Source organism: Triturus cristatus, chromosome 4_1, assembly GCF_964204655.1.
Source record: "Triturus cristatus chromosome 4_1, aTriCri1.1, whole genome shotgun sequence".
In the NCBI taxonomy this organism is placed as follows: domain Eukaryota; kingdom Metazoa; phylum Chordata; class Amphibia; order Caudata; family Salamandridae; genus Triturus; species Triturus cristatus.
The window spans coordinates 1,013,578,887-1,013,594,164 of record NC_140585.1 but is presented as its reverse complement, the minus strand read 5'-3'; the positions used below and the strand labels follow the sequence as shown (position 1 = coordinate 1,013,594,164).

At 41.0% G+C, this 15,278-nt stretch overlaps 1 protein-coding gene across 1 annotated transcript in view; it reads left to right on the top strand.

Annotated features, from left to right (window-relative positions):
* Positions 1-223: 223 nt before the first annotated feature.
* Positions 224-15,278, top strand: part of MLC1 (modulator of VRAC current 1) — a 306,559-nt gene continuing 291,504 nt past the window's right edge. Inside the window, exons 1-3 of the mRNA XM_085650693.1 lie at positions 224-312; positions 635-819; positions 8,674-8,763. Of these exons, the coding sequence (XP_085506819.1) occupies positions 291-312; positions 635-819; positions 8,674-8,763 (297 nt within the window). The 5' untranslated portion in view covers positions 224-290. The remainder of the gene's footprint in view (positions 313-634; positions 820-8,673; positions 8,764-15,278) is intronic.

Genomic DNA, 15,278 nt, shown 5'->3' with positions numbered 1-15,278 from the left:
ACGTTACGCTGCGCGTCTTAAAACGTGAATGTTGTCATATCACGTTTCATAACGGGACCACTGTCCTGTGGATTCCCCAGACTTTCTCGCCCATCTCTTCATTAAAATTCCAGCAGCATCCCCCCGTTCCCTGGCTTTACTACGGTCTTCGCTCTGCCTTTGTTCTTCCCTTGAATAGAGGTTGTTTAATGCCAAAGTGGAAGGGCAAACTTTTCAAAGGCATCTCGAATCACTGAGCGGGGAGATTAGCCGGAGATCTGCAGGCTACACTTTTACTAAAATAGTTGCAGATGGAAAACGCCACAAGCATAGGTGAGCATGAAGATTCCAACATGAGGTTTATATGCACGAATTCAGATCACCATGAACATTATCATTTGCTAGCGTGAGATAGTGATGTGATTAAAGAGCACGAGAAATGTAAATAAGAAAGTAAGAAAAGGTTCAACAAGAGCAACACTAAACTACTGATTCTTCCACAGAAATATTTTATGTGAACCGCATAGCAGACACATACCTGTATTTTTCTGGTAGAGATAGTGCCTTTTTTGTTCTCTCTGTGTGCTTCAAAATTATGACATATGGTGCTCATGACTATTGGCTTGTATTTATTTTTCACATTGTATGTTCAAAGGTACTATGACTGGAGAGGAAGACTACAGAGAAGAATTTACTTTTGATCGAATGTCGACTACTGAGCGCGGACGTCAGGAAAATGGAAATTATCACAAAGAACCGAAAACCAGCGACCTCCAGTTAACTGAGAAGATCCCGCCTTGCTTTGGTTATAGAATGTGGATTTTTTCTTTGCTAATGGGGGTAAGATATATAATTTCTCGACTTTCTTAAAATATGAAAATGTGCTAGTTTAGGAAATAATATACTAATAAGTGATATGATAGCATCTTCCTTTGTAGGCTCAGATGGGATTCAAATTGTCTTTCCTCAAACATGTGTAACATGCATTTACCCTATCCTTCACATCCTTAGGCACTCCTGCCTCGTCACGCTTACTTACATTTTGCACCTGTGCAAGCTTATACATTTTTTTGCGAACTAAACATGGGTAAAAAAATAATTTTGCCATTGATCATGCATAGCAGGGAAGTTTCTGGCTTGTTGACACACGTCAAATCCTGATGCCTTATCCCCCACAGAAGGCCACTGCAAACATCATAATTTTTCAGCTGCTAGAAGAAGGATATCATTTTTTTTTGTATATGTGTTTATTCACGTTTCTCTTAACATTGCAGCATTGCACTTTAGGTACATACATATACATTGACATTTGCGTGAGGGGGGCCAGGGTCGAGCAGATGGGGGAAAGACAAGCAGCATGGAACGGAGGAGCAGATCCACCAGTCAATCATGTTACTATACATGCGATTCCTCGGAAGCCTTCAACAGGGAGATCTCTCTACTTCATGTACACATTTATCACAACCTTTACTCATTTGTCTGATTCGCAGAATCATTCAGGTTCAGGTGAAGCTAATGTGTTCCCTGATATGGGTATTTCTGCTGGAGCTCTACCTTCCCTCTCCACCCCTCATCCAGTTCTTCTTCCACTCTCTGCCCTTCACCATGTTCTCCCGGAGCATCCAGCATTTTAGCCCAATTTTCAAGATCCCTTTCTTCATTTTCATCAGTGCGCACCCTCTTAAATCTACTCTACATTATTCGCCACCGCCCACTCCAACAGAGCCAACCTCCACTTATTGACTGCCGGGCGATGAGGCTGGGCCAGTGTATTGCTATGCGGTGTCGTGCCAGCAAGAGGCCGAGTTGGACAACTTTTTATTGCATTTTTTTGCCCTTCTTGGGAAGTGGTATCAGCTCCAATATGCAATGTCATACTAAGAGTTCTACTGTTACCTGGCTACTCTATGTAGGTCCCTGATTACCTGCCGCCAGAAAACGTGAAGTTGCTTGCAGGTCCAAGCTACCTGACAGAAATCTGCTGGTATTGTCTCACATCTAGCACATTCCTCTATTCTCGACGGATGTGTAATCGAAATGGTGTCAAATGGGCTCGATAAAGGAATTACAAATGTACCAGTTTAAAACGGGGATGTCTAGCTACCTCGCTCACCTGTGCCTGCGCTCTGCTCCATTCGCCATCCGTTAATGGGGACTCAAGTTCCTGGTCCCAGGCTGCCCATTTTGGGGAAACATTTGTATGTCTATCGAACTTTAGGGCTGTATTTAGTCTGGATGGAATCCACTTGGAGCAGCCAGGGTCTAGGATTATCTGGAGGGCCTGCAACCGCATGGGTTCTTCCGGGAAAGTGGGCCAGATCTCCCGAACCGTACGCAACATACTCGCATACTGGAGGAATTGTTGGTTATCTATACCATAGTGCAACTCTACTTCCTCCGCCGAAATGAATTTACCGTTTAAGTATAGGTCACCCACATTCTCGCATCTCCCTTTTATCCCGCGTCCATCCATAGACTCCCAGATATGCAAGAAGGGGCACAGCCACGAAAGCTGGAACAGTGGGGCATATGGTGCAATTTATTATGACTTTCCTGACGGCTATTTCCCAGAAGACGGACATTATTAATGCAGTTGTGATCACAGCCTAATACTTCATGCAAGGGAGATGCAGTAAAGTGGGAGCAGAGTAACATGTGGAGTTACCCATTGGCAATGCACTGAACAACTGTTGCTATTAAGCCCCTTTGCAATTATGATGTTCTCTGTATCAAAGCACTAACTTTATTGGCACAATGTCTTGCTGCCAGGCCCGATTCTGGAGAAAGTATTTTTTCCTACAACGGTAAATCCTTTAGTACTCCCATATTCTGACAGAAACTTAAAAATGTACCCCAAACACACTTCAGACAGATCAGACAAGCCAGGGTCCAAATCACCAAGAGATAGCAGAGAATTAAGAGTCTGATAGTCTTCCATTGCTTTTTCTAGGAAAATGAAGCTCAAAAACAGTAGGATTAAACGACTTTTGTCCATTTCTGATTATGATTTTCTCTGTATCGAAGGACTAACTTTATTCTCCTCTCCCCAAACCACTCTAAGATCTCAATCATGAGTCCTGTTGATAAGGAGATCAATGACAAAACGTGTCAATAGAGTGGAACGCTATTGGCTCATCATAGCTGGTGTGGAACTGTCAGGCACTAAATTACAACAGAGCAGATTCTACATTTCCTTCCATCACTCAAATCCAAAAAGAATACAGGTTTGTAAAGATGGGTCACATATAAGGCACTTCCAAATGCATCACTAAATATATTTAATTTTCTATTGTATCTTTCTTGTCCATTTTTAAGATACAAGTTATCTGATTTACAGATATTTTTTAAGTAACACTGAATTAAATTATGATGTTTTCTTGAGCTTTGACTTGCAAGGGCTGAAAAAGAGGACATTCCCAAATCAAAATGTCTGTATTAAGATGTGATGCTTGTACCTTAATTCTTGAGTGAAAAAATATGATAAACGCCACAAGTGTTTACATTTTGTTTCTTACACACTTCATACTAAAGTTAGGTATTCTCACTTTATCTCCATTTTCAGTTATTTATATTTGGGGCAGAATTATAACGTTGTTGTCATTGTCATATTAAATGATCATACCGAACCAATGTGTCCTCTGATTTTGGAAGTACACTACTTAAAATGTGACCAAAGTTTGTAAGGTTTTACCCCCTTTGTAAGGATTGTACTTCAAAAATAAACATAGCATTATATAGCTTAAAAAAAGAGGACTAACTTTATTGGCACAATGACTTGCTGCCAGGCACGGTTCTGGAAAAAGTATTTTTTCCTACAGCGGGAGCCCTACATCTGAGAGAAAAATTAGCTCCTGGTGCTGCCTGTCTACCTTCATCATTACAGCCCAGGGATCTAAGGATATAAAACCGCAGGTTTTTTTCTCTCTTTTTTTAAGAACTTGCGAGCTACCCTTAAACTGATTTATACATGCTCCTAAGCCTGGACTCCATCAAACATTCTTCCTCTTTGTCTTTCCCATTCTCTCAGTAGGCTAAATCATTTATTGTTCAAAACAGGGCAATAACATTTTGAATGGTGTTGAACATCTGCGCAAAATAGACAAGAAAAGCACCAGATGAAAAACACCCATACAGGACTCAAGTGGAAGGAGGATCAGCTGCTGAGAAGAAACCACTGTATCATATATTTTGCTTGGAGCATGAGTGGAAGAGAAAATAAACATAAAAAAACTAAATAGAAAATGCCTTCTCAAGGAACCAGAAACAGCATAAGCAGAGGTAATGTCCAAAAATGGTGGAGGACCTAGAGAATCCCTTTTCTATGCTTTGCCTGTTGGCAGAAATATGCAAAAGAAACAATTGATGAACGGAATGCTGGACAGTGCAAACATTCACCCCCAGTCACAGGATCTGGGTTTAATCCATCATTCTTTTGCTCACCACACCACCCCAGTTTTGACCCAGCCATATGCAAATCAGTTTTGCCCATGTTCCTTATGGGAACAGTCCAGCCCGAACTGCCAAGCCAGGTCCCCCCTGGACCGGAAACAAGCATCCTGGGACCGGTTTCAGTGCATCACCCTTCATCAGCCAGGCTAACTTGAATCCTGTGGTGTAGTGGGCACGGGACCCACGTCTGGGCATACCCTTCCCACATTGGGCGTCATATGCAAAAGAAAAAATTAATGAACAGAATGCTGTACAATTCAAATATTCATGCCCAGTCACAAGGATCTCGGTTTAATCCACATTCTTTTGCTCACCACACCACCCCAGTTTGGACCCAGCCATATGCAAATCAGTCTTGGCCCTATTCCTTTTGGGAACAGTCCAACCCGAACTGCAAAGCCAGGTCCTCCCTGGACTGGAAACAAGCATCCTGGGACCGGTTTCATGGCATCTCTCTTCATCAGCCAGGCTAGCGTGAATCCAGTGGTGTAGTGAGAACGGGACCCATGTCTGGGCATACCGTTCCCACTTAGGGCGTCATATGCAAAAGAAACAATTGATTAACGGAATGCTGGACAAAGCAAACATTCACCTCCAGTCACAAGGATCTGGGTTTAATCCATCATTCTTTTGCTCTCCACACCACCCCAGTTTGGACCCAGCCATATGCAAATCAGTCTTGACCCTGTTTCTTGTGGGAACAGTCCAGCCTGAACTGCCAAGTCTTATCCTCCCTGGACCGAACACAAGCATCCTGGGATCGGTTTCAGGGCATCACCCTTCATCAGCCAGGCTAGCTTGAATGCAGTGGTGTAGTGAGCACGGGACCCATGTCTGGGCATACCCATCCCACTTAGGGCGACATATGCAAAAGAAACAATTGATTAACGGAATGCTGGACAATGCAAACATTCACCTCCAGTCACAAGGATCTGGGTTTAATCCATCATTCTTTTGCTCACCGCACCACCCCAGTTTGGACCCGGCCATTTGCAAATCAGACTTTACCCTCTTCCTTATGAGAACAGTCCAGCCCGAACTGCCAAGCCAGGTTCTCCCTGGACCGGAAACAAGCAACCTGGGACCCGTGTCAGGGCATCACCCTTCATACGCTAGGCTAGCTTGAATCCAGTGGTGTAGTGAGCATGGGGTCAACCTCTGGGCATACCCTTCCCACTTATGGCGTCATGTGCAAAATAAAAAATTGATTAACGGAATGCTGGACAATGCAAACATATACTCCCAGTCACAAGGATCTGGTTTTAATCCATCATTCCTTTGCTAACCACACCAACCCAGTTTGGACCCAGCCATATGCAAATCGGTCTTGACCCTGTTCCTTATGGGAACAGTCCAGCCCGAACTGCCAAGCCAGGTCCTCCCTGGACCGAAAACAAGCATCCTGGGACCGGTTTGAGGGGATCACCCTTCATCAGCCAGGCTAGCTTTAATGCAGTGGTGTAGTGAGCACGGGAACCACATCTGGGCATACCCTTCCCAATTAGGGCGTCATATGCAAAAATAATGTTGCTGTTTATGTCACCCCGAGTGGGACGGGTATGCTCAGACGTGGGTCCCGTGCTCTCCATGCCACTGGAGTCAAATGTACCTATTACAGGGAACTTGTGCCATCTCTAGTCACCTTTAATCATAGGTGATGGAAATAACTACACTGGAGTTTAGAAGGTGAATGAGGAATAAAGATTACCTTAAATTTCGTTTTTATTTTGGTACATTTGCTGTGAGATGAAAGGCAGAGTCCAAATGTCAGGCTATGTCTTCTGACAAATTGCTGCTTATTTTTTTAACACAGCGACTGATGTTTAGTGTTCTTACTCTGACTACAAAGTCAGAGGATTCAAACTTAGAGGATTTTGTAAGGTGTACTATCTGATAATCTTTCTAGGGTACAAGGAGTGTGAAAAGGAATGCTGTAGGATGTCTTTTTTTCTTACACACCACATTTAAATACAGCAATTACTTGGTAATGTACAAATGATAAATATTTGCTGAATCAATTGAATTCACACACATTAGTTTTGTGCTATATTGTTTTATTTGTAAAACTACATCAGTGTGAATTTGGGACCATTCCAATGAAAAGTGAGCTGTCTGTAAATGACAATTGCACTTCTATATCATGCTTAAGTAATATATATTCAACCGTGTACTCCAAAATGCACCATTAGTTACTAAATGACAAACTATCAACTGATCTGGAAACGTGATAAGTGGGGTATAAGCATAATAATAGCCTCCGAGTGCCAGAACCTGTGAATGATAACAATGATCCGTGGTTGTGATAACTTACTACGCATAATTGCACTGAAAAAAATAAAAGAATGTTTAATAAAAAAAGAAAATGCAAAATGCACCATTAGCTACATACCACACCCATATCACTCTCCTGCTGAATGGACGTGGCTCATTTGCTATCCCTTTTCCTTGTGTGAAGCTTGTATTTTTCACAGTCACTAGGACTTCCGTGATGTTACATTGATGGCAGCACCCCCACTCTGAAAATTGTCCCAGCACCACTGTCTCTAATAAATAAATTACGTAATTGCTCAGCTGTAATAAGTTATTACAATTGAGTTCTGACGTTATAATGGCTGGTGCCAGAGCCAGCAGCCAAGGGGAAAGGTAGGATACTGAGCATAACTAAATCTGAAATTTAAACAGTGAAAACGATTTCAGATTTTCCTTATTTTGCTCTATGACCAGCATTTATTAGATATTTATGCTAACATGGTTTTTTTTGTACACACTTTAGGTAATTGTAGGAAAGGTAGAAGTGTTCTGCATTTTTCTACCTATTCTGGGTGACAGCATTTTTTAATCCTCATTTATAATAAACTGATTCTAATATATTTTTGCAATATATATCTGACTGTTCTTTGGTGTTTTTGATTATGCAGTAAATATTCCACTTTTATTCATCATCCCTTCATACATCCCTTCTCTTTCATATGAAAGAGCAACATACCAAGGGTTGAAGTAGTTTTGTGGGAAGGGTAATGGAGTGACAATGTAGTATAAGGAATAAATGACCCACTGGCGTACTTTATAAGGATATGGGAAGTCACCTCAGAACACAATGATCCTATAAAAGAACTTGGCCTTTGTCCTCATTCCTGTATATGGTCATGGAACTCCTCTGTGATTTGCAATATCCTTATAATGAACGGCAGGGGGTACTTTATCCCATATATGCAATATTCTGACATAAAACCCAGGGGTAGAATGCAGTACTGCTCATGTGAAGGTGAAATTCGCTCTTGACCTCCATATAAAAATATTGAAGGTACAGCATTTAAAAAAAAAAAAAAAACTTCTCTGGATCTTGATGCGCTGGTGGTAGTTCACATTTTTGGAAATAGGGTGAGCAGGATGACAGAGTGATATTTTATATCCAAGTTAATAATTTGGAAAAAAGTCTATATTTAAAGTGAGTTTAGAGCACTACAAATGAATACTATCAGGGGATCTGATGAGCAAAATATGAACCCAATCAATAACAAATTAAATACAACTAAAATAGTAAGTTTACCAAAGGCCGTTACACACTGAAGAGCCCATTCATTACACACTGAAGCTACCCCAAATAGAAAGAAATGAATGCTGCTGTTATAAAGGTACATCGAAAAGAAAACTTGAGCAATTATTTAATAAACATTGTCCTTTTAGGTTAGGAAATCAACAAAAGTACGTTCTACTACATTTAATTTTGGATTTCTTTCGCTTTAACTAGCTGACGCTTCATTTAGTTCCATTCCACCATGAAAATGCCATGAACACATTTGTGTCGAGAAGTGAACTGTTGTGAAAGATGCACTTGTGTGCAGTACCGCGCGGCCCAAACAAGAATGTGGAGTGGCATTCTTTCATGTTCATCTCATCAGAAACGCCTACAGTGTTGTCCTCCTTTCAAGCAGTCCCTTGAAGTTCAAGTCACATCTACCCAGCTCAACGCACAAAGGGTGGCCTCTTAAGTGTCCCTTTGTGTGTTTGCCAAGTCAAGTAACATCTTATGACTTAGTGCCTTCTTTTGTCAAGCGCGTTCAGCCTGCAAAACATGATCTTTTGACCTGCCTGCGATTTACGCAAGTAAGCAAGTTTACTGATAATTAGAAATCGTGTAGGGCCTGGCTTTTTAAGTAACTTAAGTGTTTGCCATTTGAAAACTCGAATAGAGCTCTTATATTTTGCACAAAAAAATAAGTACCACCTCTATTTTCTTTACAGAGCGGGCTTCTTATAACATCTGGATTTTCACTTTACCTGGGAAACGTTTTCCCCTCCGAAATGGATTATTTACGCTGTGCAGGAGGTTCAGTAAGCATTGTTTTTGTTATTATTTCCATTGGCAATCGGGGCTTTAATTATTTAAACGTGCTTTATAGTGGCTCTTTGTGAAGTCTGTCTGTGTACGGAAACTCTTTTCTTAAACAGGGCGAAGGGTACGTACATTGGTGGCGAAAGATTTTTCAGAGGTGACGCACTGACATCGAGATTTGGAAGCAGAGCATGCAAACATTCCGAAAGGTCCCATGAGTCTGAGTGTGCTGGAGTATTACAACATCCTAGCGCCATAAGATTTTTGCTGCTATGGGCAAGACATATTTAGGTCGGGGCAGTTGGTATCCTTAGAAAGTGGTAGGGCGTGCAAAGTAACCCACTACTTCCCAAAAATAAAATAAAACATCCACTCTCTCCAACAGCCCAAAATAAACTTCCCTCCTTCTAAAAACCCATATTAAAACAACCCCTCCCTCGAAAATCCCCCCAAAAAACAATTACACTAACACTTAAAATACATAAAATAAAATTAAATGATACTTACCCACTACTGCACGTCCTCCTCATTGTTCTGAATTTGCAATCTGCTGTGGGGCTCCCCTAACCAATCCAGATGCTGCTTTCATGCTATTAACAAGCATGAGAGAAGAGCCAGGATTGGATAAAGAGGGTTGGCCGGATGCTCCTTCAGGTCCTGGAGGCCTGCGCTTGCTCTCCACCCAGATATCTAAGACAGTTCAGGATGGAGATTTTCAAAGTGCTCATGTCAAACTGGTTGTCGCAAGATAGTCGGCCAAACTGACATGCACATTTTGAAGCATCTGCCCACCCACTGCTTCAGTCCTCCATGCTGACAATTGGCAGCAGAGGACACGTCTTGCATGTCTCTTGGGTCGCGGGCACTGTGTCGCACACATCGGAAAAAAATTAAAATGACAATGAAATCATTGTATTGGCTTTTTACTTTTTTACATGCGGCTCGCAGCGGGCGGGGGTGCGAAGCTCTCCAGCCTCGTGGAGAAACCCTGCTGAATTTGAGCCCCCCTTTTTAGGTCTCGCCTGACCCAGCGCATGCACTGGTCTGGCGAGACTTATTGAGAGGGCTCCAAAAAGTGCTACCAGGCCAGCCTAGAGCTACAGTGCATGTGAGTGGGCGCGCATGCCGCGCTTTACCGCGATTACTTTCACTTTCGCGGCCGCACGGCCGCTTTGCATCGCCAATAGGTCTCGCTTTTGGGACCTTATGAGTATTTAGTTATGCAACTATTGCTTGGCTAAACACTTATAAGGTCCCAAAGGCGAGACCTATTGGCTATGCCAATGCTTGTTGAAACTACTCTCAATTTATTACCTATTTAGATCTAATTCAAGCCCTTGTGATGCCAAACAATATTAAAATAAACGTTAAAGATTCAGAAATGGGGGCCCCAAAACCAGTGAAAAGCTTAAGCTACCCAGCAGCCGCCATCTGAATTGTATCAAAAGAAGCTTAAGCAAGCATTGATAAAGCCATTTCCTTTTGCACTTAGGTCTAGATTATTTGTTGTCTTGCAGCTGCAATACTTTATGTGGAATTCAGTATAGAGGCAACCTATTTCTCCTATTCTAAGAAAAGCACAGTAAGGGTGCCTTGGTGAAAGTTTTGTAAACTAATACAAACTATTCAATTCAGACATATGCTCATTTGTGCTTGAAATGTATTCCAGATATTTCTAATAATGAATATATCCCCCTTCATTCTTGCTGCTACAGTGAAAATTAAAGCACTCCTGAGATTTGTTAGTATTCCTTAAGGTGAAATCTGATAATTTGCTCCTTAATTTTCTTCCCCCGTCTTGTCCCCCTCATCTCTTCTTTCTTTGTGTACATTGCTCTGGCTAAACAGTGGCATTCGATTTAGCTAAACAAAAGCACTTGGATGTGGTAGAAGACAGAAGAAAGACAAATAGGTAAAAAGATCAGTGATGTGAACGAGATAAGGTTAAAAGAGAAGCGAGGTAGAGATAGAGATGGCATAGAGACAGAGGTAGGGTGTGAAGTAAGGTAAAGAGGGAAATGTGAGGTACCCTGAAAGAAAGATACACAAAGGTAGAAAGAGGATGAGGTATATAAAGAAAGAGAAGTAGAAAAATAAGTAACATTTTATGGTAAAGAGGTAAAGGTAGTAGGAAATATAGCGAGATGGATCGGAGCAGGGTACATTGAGGAGTAGGCAGAGAGAGAGAGGTAAGTAGAAAGAGGTGAGTTAGGCTTAGGTATAGGAGGAGACATGCAGATGTAGACATAGATTTGAGGCAGTGAGAGCTGTGTACAAGAATGCAAGGTAAAATAGGGTGATGAGGTCTCTACAAGAGAAGAGGTAGAGAAAGACAGATAAGCTAGAGAGTAATGAGACAGAGCGAAAGGTTGTTAAACAAGGGTGAAAGGTAGAATGAGTGATGAGGTTTAAAAAGAAAGGAGTAAAGAGGCGTGAGATGAAGAAAGAGAACTTAGGTTGATACTGAGATAAAGAGAAAGAAAGGGTGATTTGGAGAGAGAATTATGAGTAAAAGAAAGAGATGAGGTAGTGAGGGTGAGGCGAAATAGAGAAGGAGACACACAGAGAAGGAGGCACACAGAGAGGAGAATGAGAGGAGATGATGATAAATAGAGGAAACATGGTAGCAAGAAAGGAGTAAGGTAGTGCTAGAGGTGAAGAAGATGGAATATAGATGGAGGGGAAAAGGTGACTAAGTGAAGCAGTGAATGTATTGTGAAGTACATCGTGAGGTTACGTAGAGAGAGACAAAAAAGAGGTGGGTTAGGGAAAATGTAATGAGGGAGATGTGAAGATAAGAGAGACATAAGGTAGGGATGAGATAGAGCAAGAGCTGAGGCAGAGAGATAGGGGGAGCTGGATGAGAGAGAAGAACAGTGGTTAGGTACACAGAGATGGAGAGAGAGATGCAGAGGTAAAGAGAGTTTTGATCCTTAGAGAGAAGTCAAGTAGATAGGAGAAAGGTGTACAAACAGTGAGGTGCAGAGCGTGGAATGAGGTAATGAAAAAGAAGAAGCAGAGACGGGTAGATAAGTCGAGACAGGCAGAGTGAGTGGCAGGTTGTGAGAGAGGTACGTTGAGGGGAGAAAATGGGTGTATTGATGGAAGTGAAGTCAGCATTAGTGAGGTAGAGAGAGTGAACATAGGGATGGTAGGTACATACAGATAGAGAGGGTAAAAAGAGTGGCTTGAGGTAGAAGAATTGACATGAAGTTGAAGTGGTGAGGTAAAATATATATATATGTACAGTTGCTACCAACTGCCTGAGAGGCAGAGGGTTAAGGTTGACCAGGCTAGGGATTCGTAAGGGCACATAAAGTACACAGCTGCATACATAGCTGTCAAATTAAAAAAAGTAATCTTTTTTCTATTCATCGTATTGTTTTACAGCTAGGCTTCTGACTGTCCTGATGTTTTTTACCACGGGCCTTTAGAAGGCTCTGCGACATCTCAGGCTTAACTACTGGCAGTGTAACTTGACGTTAGTACAGACATTAATATAGCAGTTAAACATATGGATGAGATTCATGTGTGACTTCCCTTTTTCTTTTTCAACCATACTGTCTAAAGCAATCTCATTGGCACCTTTTCATTTTAATCATACAAACTCTTCTCTGCATTCCACTGTCTCCTCTCACTTTGAACACCTAGTGCCCTGTTCACACTTAATCTGGTTTGGGCATGTTAATTATCTAGGTAACAGGTTTCATGCCACAGGTCCTTCATCCCAACCCAAAAGTACCTTAATCCTAAATCTGTAAAATCACATCTCAAATTGTGAACACATTTGCATGTGGGGGTGGGGTTACTCCATGGCCAGCAGATCAAGCCAGGCAAATATTTAGTGTCTGCAGTATTTTGGCCAAATACGATCAATAACAATCTCTATACTAACCTTCAAAACTGCACAAATTGTAAACTTTAACAGTGAACTCTTCAAAGTTATAGAAAGAGGTCTTCCACCCATAGCAGCAATATTTGACATTAAATAATCATACAATGGTGCAGAACCACTTCCATACATAAATCCCTTAATTATTGTGAAGTCTAGATCCTAAGAAGCTATTGAGGCAAACATAGGTAAACACTTAATGAAGTAAAACATGTTTGCACCACCTAACCCATTGTTATAGTGGTGTTTACAACAAGTCAATCTTGTATGCATTTGACTGGCAGATGATGCACAGACATGAAATATGTGAGGTCATAAGCAGAGCAGGATGGGGGCACAAGTTATAGTCCGTTCCTAAACTATGACTAGCGTACTTCTGTGTATTTTGGGATTTTTAACATTATCTTGTGTCGCATTCCAACACATAACTATAGCACTGTTGTTTTTTCAATGAATTTCTGTTTTATTAGCAAGTTAAGGTCTTAGCACCTAACCTACCTATATTACAGGAACATGTTCGATCATTGCCATCCTCCATCAGGATACTAGTGACTTCCTCAGGCATATTGACAAATGTAAATGGAATTCAGATTATCTATTAATGTCTTTGGACGTAAAAACCTTTTATACTAGTATCAGGATGCGATAAAAGCTGTGGAGTACTATCTAAGTACCAGACAACTGTACTTGTATTAGCATAATTTGATGATAATTAACATGATCGCATTTTGCTTAGAAAACTATTTCTTCATGTTCCAAAACCAGACATTTCAACAAATACGGGGTGTTGCAATGGGGGCCAGCTTCTCGCCCAGTTATGCCTGTCTCCACATGGGCTGGTGGGAGGAGCTGGTCCTCAAAACGAAGTTTAAAGACGTTTTGGATGAGCATGTAATTGTATAGCTCAGATATATTGACGATTTATTTGTGATTTGGCGTGGCTCAGAAGAAAGTGCAAATAAATTTATATTGGAAATTAATGATGATAACCTAAATCTGCACTTTCCAGCAACACTGAGCAGCCAGGCAGTATATTTCCTTGATGTAGAGGTGTTCATTGAAAAGAATGAAATTGAAACCAGGTTGTATCGCAAACAGACAGCAGGAAATGCAATCCTGCTTGCCACAAGTATTCACCCTAAGGACTTGATACACAGTATCCCCTACGGGGAAATGCTTAGAATCAAGCGCATATACAGCAGTGAGCGTGACCTACTGCAAGCCCAATCAGACAGCAAAAGAAGATTTTTAACCCAAGTATATTCTGAGAAAACAATTGATAGTGCAATTAGAAAAACTCAAGCACTACACAGATCAGATCTTGTGACAGTCAAACTAAACAAGAATGTGAGTAATTCAACCACACAAGACAGGGATCTCCATAGCACCAGGCTAATACTCACATTCAACAAGCAAGAAAACAGATGGCGTACGATTATAAATAGAAATAGGCCTATTGATTTAAGTGATCCGGTAAAAGGCGACCTGTTACCCAGAAGCCCGGCTATTACTGTTAGAAAAGCCACTTCCATGAGCGATGTTTTAGTCAGTAGCAGCCTAGAGGTAACAATATCAACCAATTGGTTAACACAAAGAAAGGGTTTTGTGAAATGTGCATGTAAGTTTGGGGTAAACACAACTACCTGCACAACACCCTTTAGGGACAAAGCCTTTTCCATTACGAAGTTTTTAACATGTAAAACTGAATATGCTATTTACGTGTAGGAGTGCTCTTGTGGACTGCGGTATGCGGGCAGCACAAAGCTGGAGGACCACAAGAGAATACTCCAACATATAACAGCAATCACGAACTCCGACCCAGCATACCCAGTGGCACGGCATTTTAAAGATGTTCATGAAAACAGCTTAGAAAATCTTAAATACTTCGTAGTGGATTCTGTCCCCAGACGAGGTGGCAATCGTGAGGCTGCACTGAGGAAATTAGAAACACAATATATCATTAAGCTCGACACCAAAAGCCCACAGGGGCTCAATTCCAGTGAGGATCTCTATATATGTCTGTAATCAAAATTACATATCAGATTAAGACAAGAGATTTTAATATATGACAGTGTCAGTACTCACACATGTCCTGTTCTGCAATTAGCACAAATCCCAAAATCAGATACATTTGAGAAAAACTGTAAAATTGTAACTCTGCACTTATTACTTTATTCAGCACTTAGCAATAATGTTTGTTTTAGTATGGCACAATAATATTTTAACTGCACATTAATATTTTAACTGCACTCAAGCACTTTAATTCGGAAACCAATAGACATAAGGTAAGGAATCAAACCCATTAGGGCTACGATCTATAGGAAAATTGCGGGCTCAGACATTATGTCGTTAAGAGATATATGTGACTACCCTAGTGAGCCAACACAATACATTATGTATTTATGAATCAAGATCCATTTCAGTCTCTAAAACAATGAAAGTATAAAAAATTGTAATGTTTAAATGGATTTTGAAATATATCAATACTCACTGTACATATTTTATATAATATTTTAGTATTCTTTGTAATATAAATATGATGTATCCAGCTAAATGCCCGCCAAGAGACGTCAAGCTATTATAGCATAAGTATGTCTTTGATGCCTATGAAATGCTTTTCAC